General features: G+C 45.3%; 1 protein-coding gene across 2 annotated transcripts; it reads left to right on the plus strand.

Annotated features, from left to right (window-relative positions):
* Positions 1 to 225: 225 nt before the first annotated feature.
* Positions 226 to 13,073, plus strand: sgcg (sarcoglycan, gamma). Of its 2 annotated transcripts, XM_035621691.2 has the most exons (9): positions 226 to 328; positions 470 to 710; positions 5,593 to 5,794; positions 6,371 to 6,475; positions 8,188 to 8,275; positions 9,393 to 9,512; positions 11,059 to 11,131; positions 11,313 to 11,436; positions 11,641 to 13,073. In XM_035621691.2, exons 3-9 carry the CDS (start codon positions 5,600 to 5,602, stop codon positions 11,806 to 11,808), a joined length of 873 nt encoding a protein of 290 aa, XP_035477584.1. In that variant the 5' UTR covers positions 226 to 328; positions 470 to 710; positions 5,593 to 5,599; the 3' UTR covers positions 11,809 to 13,073. The 2 variants fall into 2 exon arrangements, with proteins under 2 accessions (XP_035477584.1, XP_035477585.1); XM_035621692.2 differs by lacking the exons at positions 226 to 328; positions 470 to 710 and adding an exon at positions 1,564 to 1,794.
* The last annotated feature ends 220 nt before the right edge of the window (positions 13,074 to 13,293 follow it).

Below are 13,293 nucleotides of genomic sequence, written 5' to 3' on the forward strand. Positions count from 1 at the left end.
AATTACGTTTTTCAATTATCTTCACTTATTGACTTCAAGTTGAACAAACTTAATTAATTTGTGTGTTTGCAATCGAAGGCCTTTTTTTTAAAGGTGCCAGTTTGCATTCCGTGAGTGAAACAATCGAACAGCTGCGACATTCCGCCGCCTCCCGTCTATTAATACGCTCGCTGTTCGTCCGTCCGTCCGTCCTCTGCCTCTCCGACACACCAACTGCTCCACCACACGTTCCTCCCTCTCCTGCCGCCTGTCACGAGGATCTGACCACCGCCGGCTCAGCTCCACGTTTCATTCGCCTGGAGGGGGAATCGTACCCTCTGGGTCAGTGGTATGTAATAATAATAATTATAATAATGATAATAAATTTCATTTATACGACAAAACAACCCCTGCCTTTATAATGAATCTCTGTCTCTCTCTGATTGGACCTCTTCACTCTCTCACACTGATGATAATCAAATGTCTGCAGGATCCAGAGGGAGTCCCAGGGAGAGACAGTGTGTGTGTGTGTGTGTGTGTGTGTGTGTGTGTGTGTGTGTGTTTCAGGGGGGCTGGGAGTGGCAGCGCCGTCTCGCGGTGACACTTCCACCGCGGCTGAATTTATGTCTCACAGCTGTTGAGCGGCTGACAGACGTGCGAGCAGCTCGGGCGGCGTCACACCAACTCGAGCTCGAGCAGTGAAGAGGACGAGCGCTCTGCCTCAACACTGAGTGAGTACTCTGCTTCTTCTTCCTTCACAGAAATCATCCGGTCTTTTCTCTTCCTCCTGTAACCCTCGACCCCCCTCTCAAGATAAAGTTTGAGCGTTTTTTTTTTTACTGTGCAATAACCTTTGACCTGCAGTCCAATTTTCTCTTCTTCTTCCTTTTCCACATTTTTCCCTCCTTCGTCTTTGTGACTCATGCCGTGTTGGGGTTTTCTCCGTTTTCCTCTCGGAGGCAGTTTGTGTGTCGGGGGAGAAAAAGGACGAAATGTGTTTGGTCGCCAGCTGTCTGCACTTTCTTCTTTACCATACATGGACGGCAACACTGGAAATACAAAAATAACTTTTACCCCAGTGAAGTTTCACGTGTGTTATGAGGAAATACGTCAGCGTCTTATGCTTGTTTATTAGTCATACACCTCAGCAGTGTGTGTGTGTGTGTGTGTGTGTGTGTGTGTGTCCTGTGGAGCTTCTTTTAAATTTAGTTTTACAAAGCTGTGTCCTATTTATAGACGGTCAGGCATCACAGCAGAGCGGAGCCTCTTACTGGGGAGACGGACAGAAACTTCAGCCCGTGCTCGGCCTCCCAACGCCCCCACACGCTGCTGCTGCTGCTGCTGAGACGTCAGCCGTTAGATCGGGTCGAGCCTCGGGGCTCAGAGGAGAAACCCCCCCCCCCCCCCCCCCTCCCCCCGGTCCTCTGCTTCGGGTCAACGGAGAGGGGACGTCGTCATCATCTTCGAGAGCAGAGGGACACTATGTAGACGTCCGCGTCGCCTTTGAAACTTTGAAGGAAACTTAAAAAGCTCAACCTGAACCTGATAAACACAATGTTCTTTCACGGCTCTTTGGTCCAAGACTGTATTTCCGATCATAACGCCCCATAAACCGAGCGTGCCATTCCAGGCACTGGAGCGTTCGTGGGGAGTGTGTGTTTGTCTTGGTTGCTATGGAAGGATCAGTGTGTGGCCGAAGGGTTCTGGTGGTGACAGTGAAACTGGAGCAGGAAGACGCCTCGAAAAGATCCGCCAGCCTCGAAGCTGCTTCCTCCTCCTCTTCCTCCTCCTCTTCCTCCAGCAGCCGTCGCTGAAGTGAGGAGGCGTCCTAATGCTCCTCATTTAAAGTCGTTAGATCAAAGAAAAAGCCATTTACATCATAATGAACCGATCCCCTGCTTCTTCTCATCGGGTGCAGAATGAGGCCTGATCAACATGTTAACACGTAAATGATCTGTGGCGGCGGCGGCGTTGGAACGGTGTCAATTTAACAGACACTGACTCTCGATGGAGAAAATTAAGAAAACTCCAAACTGGATCCGTGTTTAATGAAAAGCAGCCGAGTTGTGACACGGTGAAAGTCGCCGTTGACGATCGCGACTCGCTCTCACGGGGACGATTAACACATTCAAATGAGCTCGTCGTCTCAACTTCTACCTTATCAACGTCCTCCGACATCCATTCGTTGCGGTTGTGAAATGATAAAGCGCTGTTCACCGCAGTTTTGGGTTAATTCATAAAAACTCTCAGACGTTTTATGTCGTCAATGTCGGTCACTTACAGTATTATTTGAGTTTATTTGTACAGTTTGTCTCTGTCGGCCTTCTTCTTCTTCATCTTTTGCTTTTATCGTCGTCATCATGGCCCCGAGCGTCACCGGGGGCGTCGAGCAGCTCGGCTGAACATCTGATAACGTCAAGGAAGAATTTACCTTCAGGTTGGAGAAGTGGCTCCTTTTATATGGATGAACATGAAAACACCTTTTCTATGGCGGCAAGATGCAACACACATCAAGCTGTAATATTGACCTCACTATGTAAAGTGCCTTGAGACAATGTATGTTGCGATGTGGCGCTATACAAATACAATTGAATTGAATTGAAAAGTTCAGAAAACCAACATAGATTCATCGTTGTTCTGATGACGTCGTCTATGAAGTGAAGATTTCTTGCATCCATCCATAGTCATCTATACGGCTTCATCCTTTAAAGGGTGGTAAGCGATTTTTGGAGAAAGATTGTTTGCTGTTCGTGATTTGACCGCAGCACCTTCGCCTCACAGCAGGAAGGTTCTGGGTTCGAGTCCCGGTTCAAACCGACCAGGGCCTTTCTGTGTGGAGTTTGCACGTTCTCCCCGTTCTCCACGTTCTCCCCCACGTTCTGCAACTGTACAAATAAACTCTCTCCGGGTTCTCCGGCTTCCTCCCACAGTCCAGTCTGAATTGACCGTAGGTGTGAATGTGAGAGTGAATGGTTGTCTGCCCGATGTCAGCTGGGATTGGCTCCAGCCCCCCCATGACCCTTAAATGGATAAAGCGGTAGACGATGGATGAATGAATGAATGGATGGATTTGACCGCACTGGTCGGGGCATGAACCCGCAGCCTGGGGTACTGGAGAGCGACGAGCTTACCACAAGGCCTAAAACCCACTGAGTCGTAGCGTCTGTCGCTGGCACGTCTCTTAAGGACGAGCTCTGGTTGAGACCTTGTTCTTGGGGCCACAACCGGCTAAGAGATGGCAACGTGATTGGTTGTACACGCTTCTTCTTCTTTGTCGTTTTTAATGGCTGTCGGCAACAACCAGCGTAACAGGAGCATTATCGGCACCTTGTGCTCCAGAGTTTCCCTTTGTCCTCTGGTTAAACCCTAACTCCCAATGTAGTAGACTACGAACCGTTACCCTAATCAAATGAAACGCAGCATTTCAACGCTTACTGTCGTTTCCCGCCAAACATTTGAAGTCCAGGAGTCGTGACAACACGCATGTGCATGCGGTGAACCAATGAACGGGCTCGTTCTTATCTGGTTGTTGGTACCGTGTTCTCGGTCGAAGACGTTCTTCTTAAGAAGCGAACCGACGCAGACACGAGGGAGCACATGCAAAACTCCACGCAGTAAGGCTCTGGATGTTTTTTTGTCCGAGCCTGGATTCAAACCAGGAACCTTCTCGCTGTGAGGCACTTAAGGACACGTGGTCTGATCTGGACGTTTTATTGACTCACGATCATCTGCAGCTGACGGCCCGTTCTCCAGGCCTCGTTCTCGGCTTCTCTCTGGTTATTAATGCAGATGAATCAACAGAGAGTGACAGCTCTCGTTGGTGGTGTCGTTGTGAAATGTGTCCCCCCCCCCGAGGGTCCCTGGTTGTTGTCACCAGTGTTGGATGGTCGGAACCTGCTGACGCCGAGGCCCGCGGGGTCAGTCTGCGCCGACGTGAACTGAGTACAGGAAATTATTGTTGTGTCATGACTTCTAACATTCGCTGTGGTTTTTGAAATTCGCTGACATTCATCTCCCTGTTTTTATTTTTTTGTGTCAGCTGCCTGCTGCGCCTGTGTGGCCCCAAAAAAACTCTGCCTCTGCTCTTTAATAAGTGGCATTTTCTTTAAAGAAAAAGATGAATGACGGGAAGTTCCGTCAACTTTTCCGTTGGTGAAACGTGCCAGATATCCACTCGGGGGCTGTGCGTGAGCGCCGAGCTCATGAATGACATATTGTACGGACACTGTGCGAACACGCCATCGCACAGAGCTGCAATTAGTCAGGTCGTGTTTATACAGTTAAGCTTAAAAGCTGGAAAAACATTGGCTCAAAACACCGTGGATTCTACGGGATCGGGACGCGTTTCTCCGAGATGGAAACTCGATCCCCCGTGACTCAGTTGAGAGAGACGAGAGAGGAAACCTCAGACCGAACCCACAGGAAAACTGAGTTCTTCCTCCAAACCTTCTGAACACCAGCGTCCATTGTAATAACGTGAGACAAAGACAGAATAGTTCTTCTTCAAAATATATAAAGTAAAGACAAGGGGTTAAATATTTCACAGTAATAACTAACAGACATAAAGATGAAGTCGGCCGAACAAGAAGAAAAGTTTGATCTCGCTAGTCTCTGTGACTGCAGACTTTACACATGTATTTAAACCCGCTAAAGGAACATTTCCATATCAACAATGGATCCCATGACGACCAGTATGTGACAGCGAGACAGACAGGGAATTGTAAACCCATTTTTCCATTTTCCTTCATCTCTGCAGACTGTAGTGACTCTTCCAGCCGATGTTTCTTTTTGTCCGTCTTTCAGCGTTACAATTTGGGTCTTGTAGTGTAGCTGTCAGCTGGTGAACATATTTTTACCGGCAAAGGAAGCAGATACTGTAAAAATGACACGTATTTCCCCCGGGAGTTGGTGGAGAACAAAACTGAGATAAAAGAAGAGTGAATATTGGAATCCAGGTTTCCCCCAGGTCTCTAGAAACATGACTTTGTGAGGCCAGTTGATCTATACTACATATAAATAATGTTAAATCATTTATGTATAACGTTAAAGCCACAGTGTGTAATATTTAGAAGAACTTATTCACAGAAATTGAATGTATTGTCCACAACTACAGTACCAGTCAAACGTTTGGGCATACTTTCCCATTCAAGTGAATAAGAAAGCGTTTCCAAACTTTTGACTGGTACTGTATGTGTTCATATATGTATAATCACAGTGTTTTTTCGTCAACTCTGAATGAGTCAAATATAGTTCCATGAGGTGGACCGACCTCCGTGTGAGTCTCCATGTTTCTACGTCGTGTTGAATACGGTTGTTGAACTAAACGGTCCAGAGTTCGTCGCTTTCACGTTGAATTTTCAGATGCTATCGGAGATGGAATCAGCGGTGCGCCACCATAAACTGTCCCCTGTCGGTTGCTCAGTTGGTTGCAGTTGGCAACTTTTACCACCAGATGCCGCCAGAAAATTACAAAAATGACACACTGGGGCTTTAAATACAACCTCCCTCTGTCCACTCTGGATGTAGAGCGATGTCTGTTTCTGTATTATCATCATTTTCTTCCCTCTGTAACATCCGTCTCTACCCCCTCGCTGCACGTGTTGTCGTGCTCAGCCAGCAGATGGTGCGGGAGCAGTATGTCGCCACCACCCAGGGCAGCAGCTCGCCCCGGCCGGTGCCCGACCTCGTCTACAAGATCGGCATCTACGGCTGGAGGAAGCGCTGCCTCTACCTGTTCGTCCTGCTGCTCATCACCATCCTGGTGGTCAACTTCGCGCTCACCATCTGGATCCTCAGGGTGATGTGGTTCAACACGGTACGATCACAGTTTATTTGTTTCATGCCTGTTCCTGCTTCTTTGCTTTTATATATATATATATATATATATAAAAGAAGTATTTATTGCTAGAGCTCAATGTATTGAGGACATATCTGGTTCGTTACACGGATCAACAAGTGGTCAGTGCATGGAGTCCCAGTCTCTAAGGGTATTTAGCTCTTTCAGAATAATGTCTTCATCAAACAGACAGAATAACTGGCAACCGACCTCACAACTAAACATTCTAAGAGTTAAAGAGGCAGTAAGCGATTTTGGAGTTTCTCTCTGAGTAGTTGTTGTGATTTTACTGCTCCTTTGTCAATAATCAGATCCCTCGACAGTTTTCAAGTTTTGACAGCGTTGCCATCACATCGAGCTGCGGCAGCAGGAATAGTATCGTCCATCATTAACTGACGGTCGGCCGACTGAACTGATGAGCTTGTGTTTGTTATTCCACGGAGTCGTGTCCGTTTTCTGTCTCGAGTCCAAAAAAACCAGAACAACACACCTGCAAACGTCCACAACGCGTATATTGTCTGAGCACGTCGCTTTGTGCTCTGGTCTCGGGCGCAGGAAGGGATGGGATACCTGCAGGTCCACTCGGACGGGGTCAAGCTGGACGAGGGCGAGTCGGAGTTCCTGTTTCCCGTCTACGCTCAGGAGATCCACTCCAGAGAAGTAAGATAATCAGGAACACTCACACACTTCTTCTTTGCTCGTCTTCCCACATTCTTCCTCGGCCCCCCTTCCCCTTCCACCGTCTGTCGTCCTCCATCTCCTGCCAGGCACGCTCTCAGACAGCTGTTTGTGCAGTGAAGTAGCATCGCCATTATTTCATCTCATTGTTTACCAACTCATTGAAGTTGGATCTGCATGTCTCATGTTATGGCCTCAGTTAAATTCCTTGCAGAGGCTCATGCAGTTTCTTTCCGGCTGCAGTGAGCGAGGTGCATTTTTTCCGACTGTACTTTTTCTTGGGGATGTGTCAGAACAAACTGGACTTGGCGTCCCTGCGCGTGCTGGTGCAGCAGCGAGTTCCCCATTAACCTCCGGGATATTTGTGGTGGAAAGTGGTTTATGGCCCCGGCCCGCCGGCAGCAGCGGCGGCGGCAGATGGGAACACTTTTCTGCAGTTGTTCACATGTTATGGCTTTTTCTTGCTCATAGCAGCAAAAATTTTGGGAGCATTCCTTTCTTACTTTATGGGGCTCGTAAAAAAATAGGGAAACGTATTCCTCAATTTATGGACGGACGCTTTCTCGCATACACAGAGGATGGATTTCTAATGAGATTCAGGAGTTTGTGAGCATGCAGCCTCGTAAGATCATTTATATGAACGGGGGGTTTCCACACATCCGTGATTTATTGCTGACGCTGCCACATTTGAACATTTTATTACATATAACATTTCTGGGTGTTTCAGCCATGTCTGCTTGTATAAACTCAATAATCTGGTGGAATATTTTCTGCATATAGCAAGTATGATAAAGTTTCCGTACACGTCAGTATGTGAATATCAATATGTCGGCCCATAAATAATGTTCCACAGGAGGAAACGTCTTTATGAGCTAAAGGACAAAGCCAGTGGAGGATAAACAGCAGCCAAAGTACATTTTCTCCCAAAAGTAAAAAGTCCTTATGAACTGATTATGTCTATAAATTTGGTTTATTAACATTTTATAAAGGGTTACTTATCAGTTGTTTGTAGGGTAGTCGTCGGAAAGCACAACGTCCAAAGTATAGCTGAGGTGGACGGTAACTGCATTAGCTTTACGGGTAAATTAACCATCGGGAAGAGAACGATTTTGACCTGGTGGTGGCGCTGATATGTCACCAAAGTGATGACATCATTTTGAAGGTAACTTTAAAACCCCAGTGTATATTTCCTGGTGGCGTCTGGTGGTAAAGTTACTAACTGTAACCAACTGAGCGCCCGACAGGGGACACTTTATGGCGGCGCACCGCTGATTCCATTTCCTGTTTCAGGCAGCGTCTGAAACTTCAACGTGAACGCGACGTATTCTGGAGCGTTTAGTTCAATAACCATATTCAACACGACGTAGAAACATGGAGACTCACACGGAGGTCGGTCCACCTCGGAACTATATTTAACTCATATATGAACACAGAGTTATTCAATTTCTTTGAATAAGTTTCTTCTCAATAGTACACACTGTAGCTTATAGTTCTGTACCAGATTCCATCACAATTCACTGAACAGTTTATTCACTTAGAAACCACAAATGTGAACCTCACGGTGGCGCTAGAGGAAACGTGAATAACACATTCAACACATTCAATACTTACTGAGATGTTTCAGTCTGGATCAAATGGTATCACACTATCATCTTACTATTTTCTGTTTTTTTGTTGTCTTGTTTTTTTTCCAGGACTCGTCGCTCCTCCTGCACTCATCGGAAAATGTTTCCCTCAATGCCCGTAATGAAAATGGTGATGTCACAGGGAGGATATCAGTGGGTGAGAACCTGGACGAGGACACACACACACACACACACACTGACATACAGTACACACACATATGGCCAAGTATCCCACTGACGTATGAGGGTCATTGACACACTTGTCCCGCAGCAATTTCTTATCAGACATTAAAAGTGACACGAGGACATCGATCCATTTACCATCTCTTTAGATTTCACATTTAAAATCCATTACGTGCAACATTCATTTCCCCGACGCCGCTTCTCCATGATCCCATATTACCGCGGAGGGCCCGAGGCCTGTGGAGGATCCTATTCCTGCGTATTTTATGGCTCACCGACGGCTGCGTCGGGCTGTTTTGTCATAATTAAAAGGCCAACAAATGACCCACGTAATTGCAGCGTTCCACAGTGTCTCCAGTTATGTGTCCTTGATCATTAAAGCCATAAAAAAATGCGTCGCCCGCATCCTCTCTCTGTGACTGAAACTTAAAAAATGCTTGTTAGGAAAGATCACATGGCATTTCACTACACCGATGTAGTGAAGGGTAAAGTGAGATAACCTCAGATATGTAACGTTTCCCTACAGAAGCTGGTTGTTTATTCACCCATGTTGGCACTCGGGCTGCAACTAACGATTATTTTCATTATCGATTAATCTGTTGATTATTTTCTCAAATAATATATCAGTTGTTTGGTCCATAAAAGGTCATAAAATGGTGAAAAATCTTGATCTTTTTTACCAAAATCCCAAAATGATGTTTTGTTTTGTGCACACGCCAAAGATATTCAGTTCACTGTCACAGAGGAGCAAAGAAACCAGAACATATTCACATTGAAGAAGCTGAAATTAGAGAATTTTAACCATTTTTGTATTCATATGCTACTTGAACCGATTAATCGATTATCAAAATAGTAGAGGATTAATTTAGTAGTTGATTACTCATCGATTAACTGTTGCAGCTCTAGTTGGCACTATACTTCTGTGAGATTTTCACACAGTGAAGCATAAATGTGTCTCGTTATATTCTCTTGGTACATGGGATTTGAACAGTGTACGAAAGAGAAGGTATAAATCTCTCTGATTTCATTTTTCTCCCTGTAATATTGCCAGACGCCTGCAGGTGTTATTGTTGTTGTTCTTGTTGTTGCAGGTCCAAAAGAGGCTCAGGGACAAACTCGAAAACTGCTCATTAACTCCAACAATGGCGACATGCTGTTCACTGCAGATGGCGACCAGACTGTGATTGGACCAGACAAACTGCGGGTCACAGGTACACCAACAAGCCAACTGCCACCCGCTGAGTCCTTGGAAATGATACGCACCTCTTGGCAAAAAACGCTTGAAAAGAAAAAAGGAAAAGAGATAACATTGACAACAGATGTGAACTCAACAAGAGCTGTTTGCTTTGATATCTCTGCAACAATCCGACAAACCAAGGACAAAGACAGATTCCGTCCTTTTCACACATCACTCACGTCCCCGCAGCTAATATCCGATAAGTACCCACATTGTAAATGAAATGTCAGCAGCTCCGTTATCGAAGCCTGAGAAAGCATTAAAGGGCCATGTAGGTGACATCCATCACATTCATAGAAGATTCAAATCAATAATCTCCTATTTATTAACCAGTAAAAGCGACGATACGCTCAACACGCCACACGTAATGTCAAATCAAAGGGTAAAGTGGGCTTTTGAAAATGATCGGGCTGAACAATCCCCCCAGTGTCTCTTCTGTCCTGCCACATTCCCATTGTCTCAGTGTCCAGTGCTGTGGGTCACTGACCACACACTGTGACGGCTGATTAATGGCACTGTCAGCGGATGGCTTCATTAAGCCCAGGGCCATTTTGAATCCACACCGAGCAGCAGGCAGCAGCAGGCGGCAGTCGAGGACGAGCTGTTTCTTTCTAAAATCCTTGAAACAAAGCGTCTGTACCCAAAGTGAGGCGAGTGGCTTCATCCACCTGCGCTCTGTAACAGCACGTCGGGGTCTTCTAGATCTTTTAAATCTCTCGAGTCTTCCTCTGGATGGACAGAACGACGGACATGAAGCCTTGCTGCTAGCGCAGCGAAAAATTCAATGTTGTTGCTCCAATGCTGCAGATTCCACGAGCTTAGTAAGAATAGAAATAATTCCATGGAACACCCAAAGACATCTTACATGACAGGGATTGGTTTTGGAAAGTGTGGACCCTTGAATGGGGCGAGGGGTCGGTGGAGTTGTTAGGTTTAGAGGAGATGTAAAGTTGAGTGCCGTCGGCACAAAAGTGCAATTTGATTCCAAAAAGATGGAGAATGTTACCGAGGGGCAGGATGTATATAATGAATAGAAGTGGTGCCAACACTTGGGGGGTACACCATATGTAAGTGCTGCTGATGATGATGATGATGATGATGATGATGATGATACATGCAGACTTTCCCTGGAGTCATTGATCCCCAATACCAGCCAGGCGTTCCAATAGTATTCAACAGTAGATGGTATCAAAGATGGCAGTGGGGTCATGGAGGATGAGCAGGAGGGTGAGAATGTCCTTATCTGCTGCTGCGAGGAGATGGTTTGTAATGTTTGGTAAGGGCAGAGTTGCTACTGTCTATTCTAGACTTTAAGAGATGAATGGAAGGGTGGAAATTTGGACGATAGTTATTTAAGACGTTGGTCTCTGAGCCAGGGTTTTTCAGCAGTTTGTTGTGAGGAATTAAGTCTGTGTTTCTCTCTCTGAGGTCAATAATGCTTATAAGTTGCACTTGTCTCTCGTATCTTGATTCCATCTCAGTTGAAGTACGTGAACGTGTCTCTTCTCTTTGTCCGTCAGGTCCTGAGGGAGCGCTGTTCCAGCATTCAGTGGAGGTGCCGCAGCTGAGGTCTGAACTTTTAAAAGACCTGAGGTGAGCATTTTCCCGCCCATCTTGTATGGTCCCATGTTACTGGATGACACAGGGGGGCAGAGTCCTACAAGTCGTGTGCAAGTGTAAGGAAGGTTTCCAGATTGATTGGGCCAAGTCCCTGCAGTGAACAAGGACCTGGGTTTTTTGGATTTAAAAGATCTGCTAAAATATGTTTCTTCAGGTTGGAGTGCCCCACTCGCTCCCTCAGCTTGGACGCACCCAAAGGAGTTCACCTCAAAGCCCTGGCTGGCAACATTGAAGCCTCCTCCAACTTGGATGTTATTCTGCAGTCGAGTGTTGGACTGGTAAGAAAAACATTGTCCACGTCCTTCATTCTACTAAACACGTAATCTTCGGGCCTGCGCGGTTTATCCTTCTCTTGGTTACTAAGGTAACATACCGCGTCACAGTATTCTACCCAAAGAGTTCAACAAAAGGCAGCAGCAAAACACTTCTACTCTGTCGTTCTCCTTTAAACCCCCTTGCTCTCCACGCTGTCTGCTGCGCAGCTGGTGCTGGATGCCGAGACGGTGCGCATGCCGAGCCTGCCCCTGAGCGGAGGAGGGGTTTCTGGAAACACTCAGAATCTCTACGAGGTCTGCGTCTGTCCCAGTGGCAAGCTCTTCCTGTCCAAGGCTGAGGTCATCTCCACTTGCAGTGAGAATCAGGAGTGCTAGACCGAGACTCCCTGATCAGGTAAACTGGTTTTCCCCCGACTCGAAGTAGATGCATCTGCTGCGAGGCAACAAAAGCACAACAGTTTATATCTGGCCCAGGTTTTTTTTTTTTTTGAGGTTTATACCACAGAGAGAATCTGCGGCTGATCCCGTTTGGCACATCCAGGCCTGTAGAATAGACACATGCCTGCCGGCGTACATGTTGGGAGACGTCATGAAATGGCTCCTTTTAGTCGCGTTTATGACCTTCTGACTATTCAGCTGGAACAAATTGGCACTCAGAACCAAATGTATCCGCATCAGAGCTTCGTGGAGAAACGTTTTACACACACAATATCATGGCTGGGCGATGAGGAGCTGGAAACAGCTTACATCCTATGCAATATTAATGTCGTGGTGCAATAAATGAAAGAGACACATATCAAGGGCTTGGACTAATTAGAAAAATATACATGGCGACAGAATGTCATGTTTTACACTTCTTCTCCAAGCCCTGGATATGTTGTATTTTTGTTTTTGGTGTTTAGCATGTTTGTTTTTTTAATTAAAATTGGAGAAAAATGAATAAAATGCTGGTACATGTTTTGTCATTGTCACAGTAGATTCAGAGACGACATTCATATTTTTTTTTCCAACTCTGAGCAACAGACTCATTTCGTACTTTTTGTTTCAATCGCATCATGACGTTGAGATTTACGTACAAAGTCCTCGTAGTACCATTAAATGTTTTTAGCATGTTTAATTATGTCACCCCCGCCCTCCCCCCCAGTTTATAAGATTATGTATGTTTGGCCTGTGTTATTTTTAAGCCTGTAATTATATAATTTGCTACAAGACAGATATCAATTTTCTTCCATTTTATTTTGAGTCTGTGACTTAAACAACAACAAGCGAAAACGAATCAGGTCTAATGAAGGTTATGAGTTATGGGTAGTTTATGATTCTGTGTTAAAGGAAAAATAATTCAATCTTGGTTTTTAGCCTTTTGTGTCAAATAGATCTTTTTTTTTTACACAATATGGATGAAAGGTACTTGACATGTGCCTCTATTGTAACATTGAGGTTGACTCAATAAAAAAGGGCAATATTTTGTAATAACAGCATCAATTTATGTTACATTTCAGCAAGTCTGTTTTTTTAGCATAATTTACATCTGACGGTGTCGTGTGTTATTAGTTAGTGGTGACATCTTTGTTCTGGCATATTTTGATAAAGGTTGTATTTATTAATTCTGTATGTCGAATAAACTGTGCTATTCTTCTACACTATGTCTCTATTTCATTATCGTATACTATTTTTTTTCCTAGTTTATCTAATCTCAAGGAGAAAAAGACGACAAGAGGACGGGCGATTTTTTTCATAATAATCACTTTAAAGGTCAATGAGCTCTTGTTTACTACTGGGCACTAAAGCTTTACCATGGAGACGGAGGCAATTACGATCATTTTCTTACCACGTTGATGGCTCTCTGGTGCACCCTAGTGG

The sequence above is a fragment of the Scophthalmus maximus genome, chromosome 11 (genome assembly GCF_022379125.1).
Source record: "Scophthalmus maximus strain ysfricsl-2021 chromosome 11, ASM2237912v1, whole genome shotgun sequence".
In the NCBI taxonomy this organism is placed as follows: Eukaryota; Metazoa; Chordata; class Actinopteri; order Pleuronectiformes; family Scophthalmidae; genus Scophthalmus; species Scophthalmus maximus.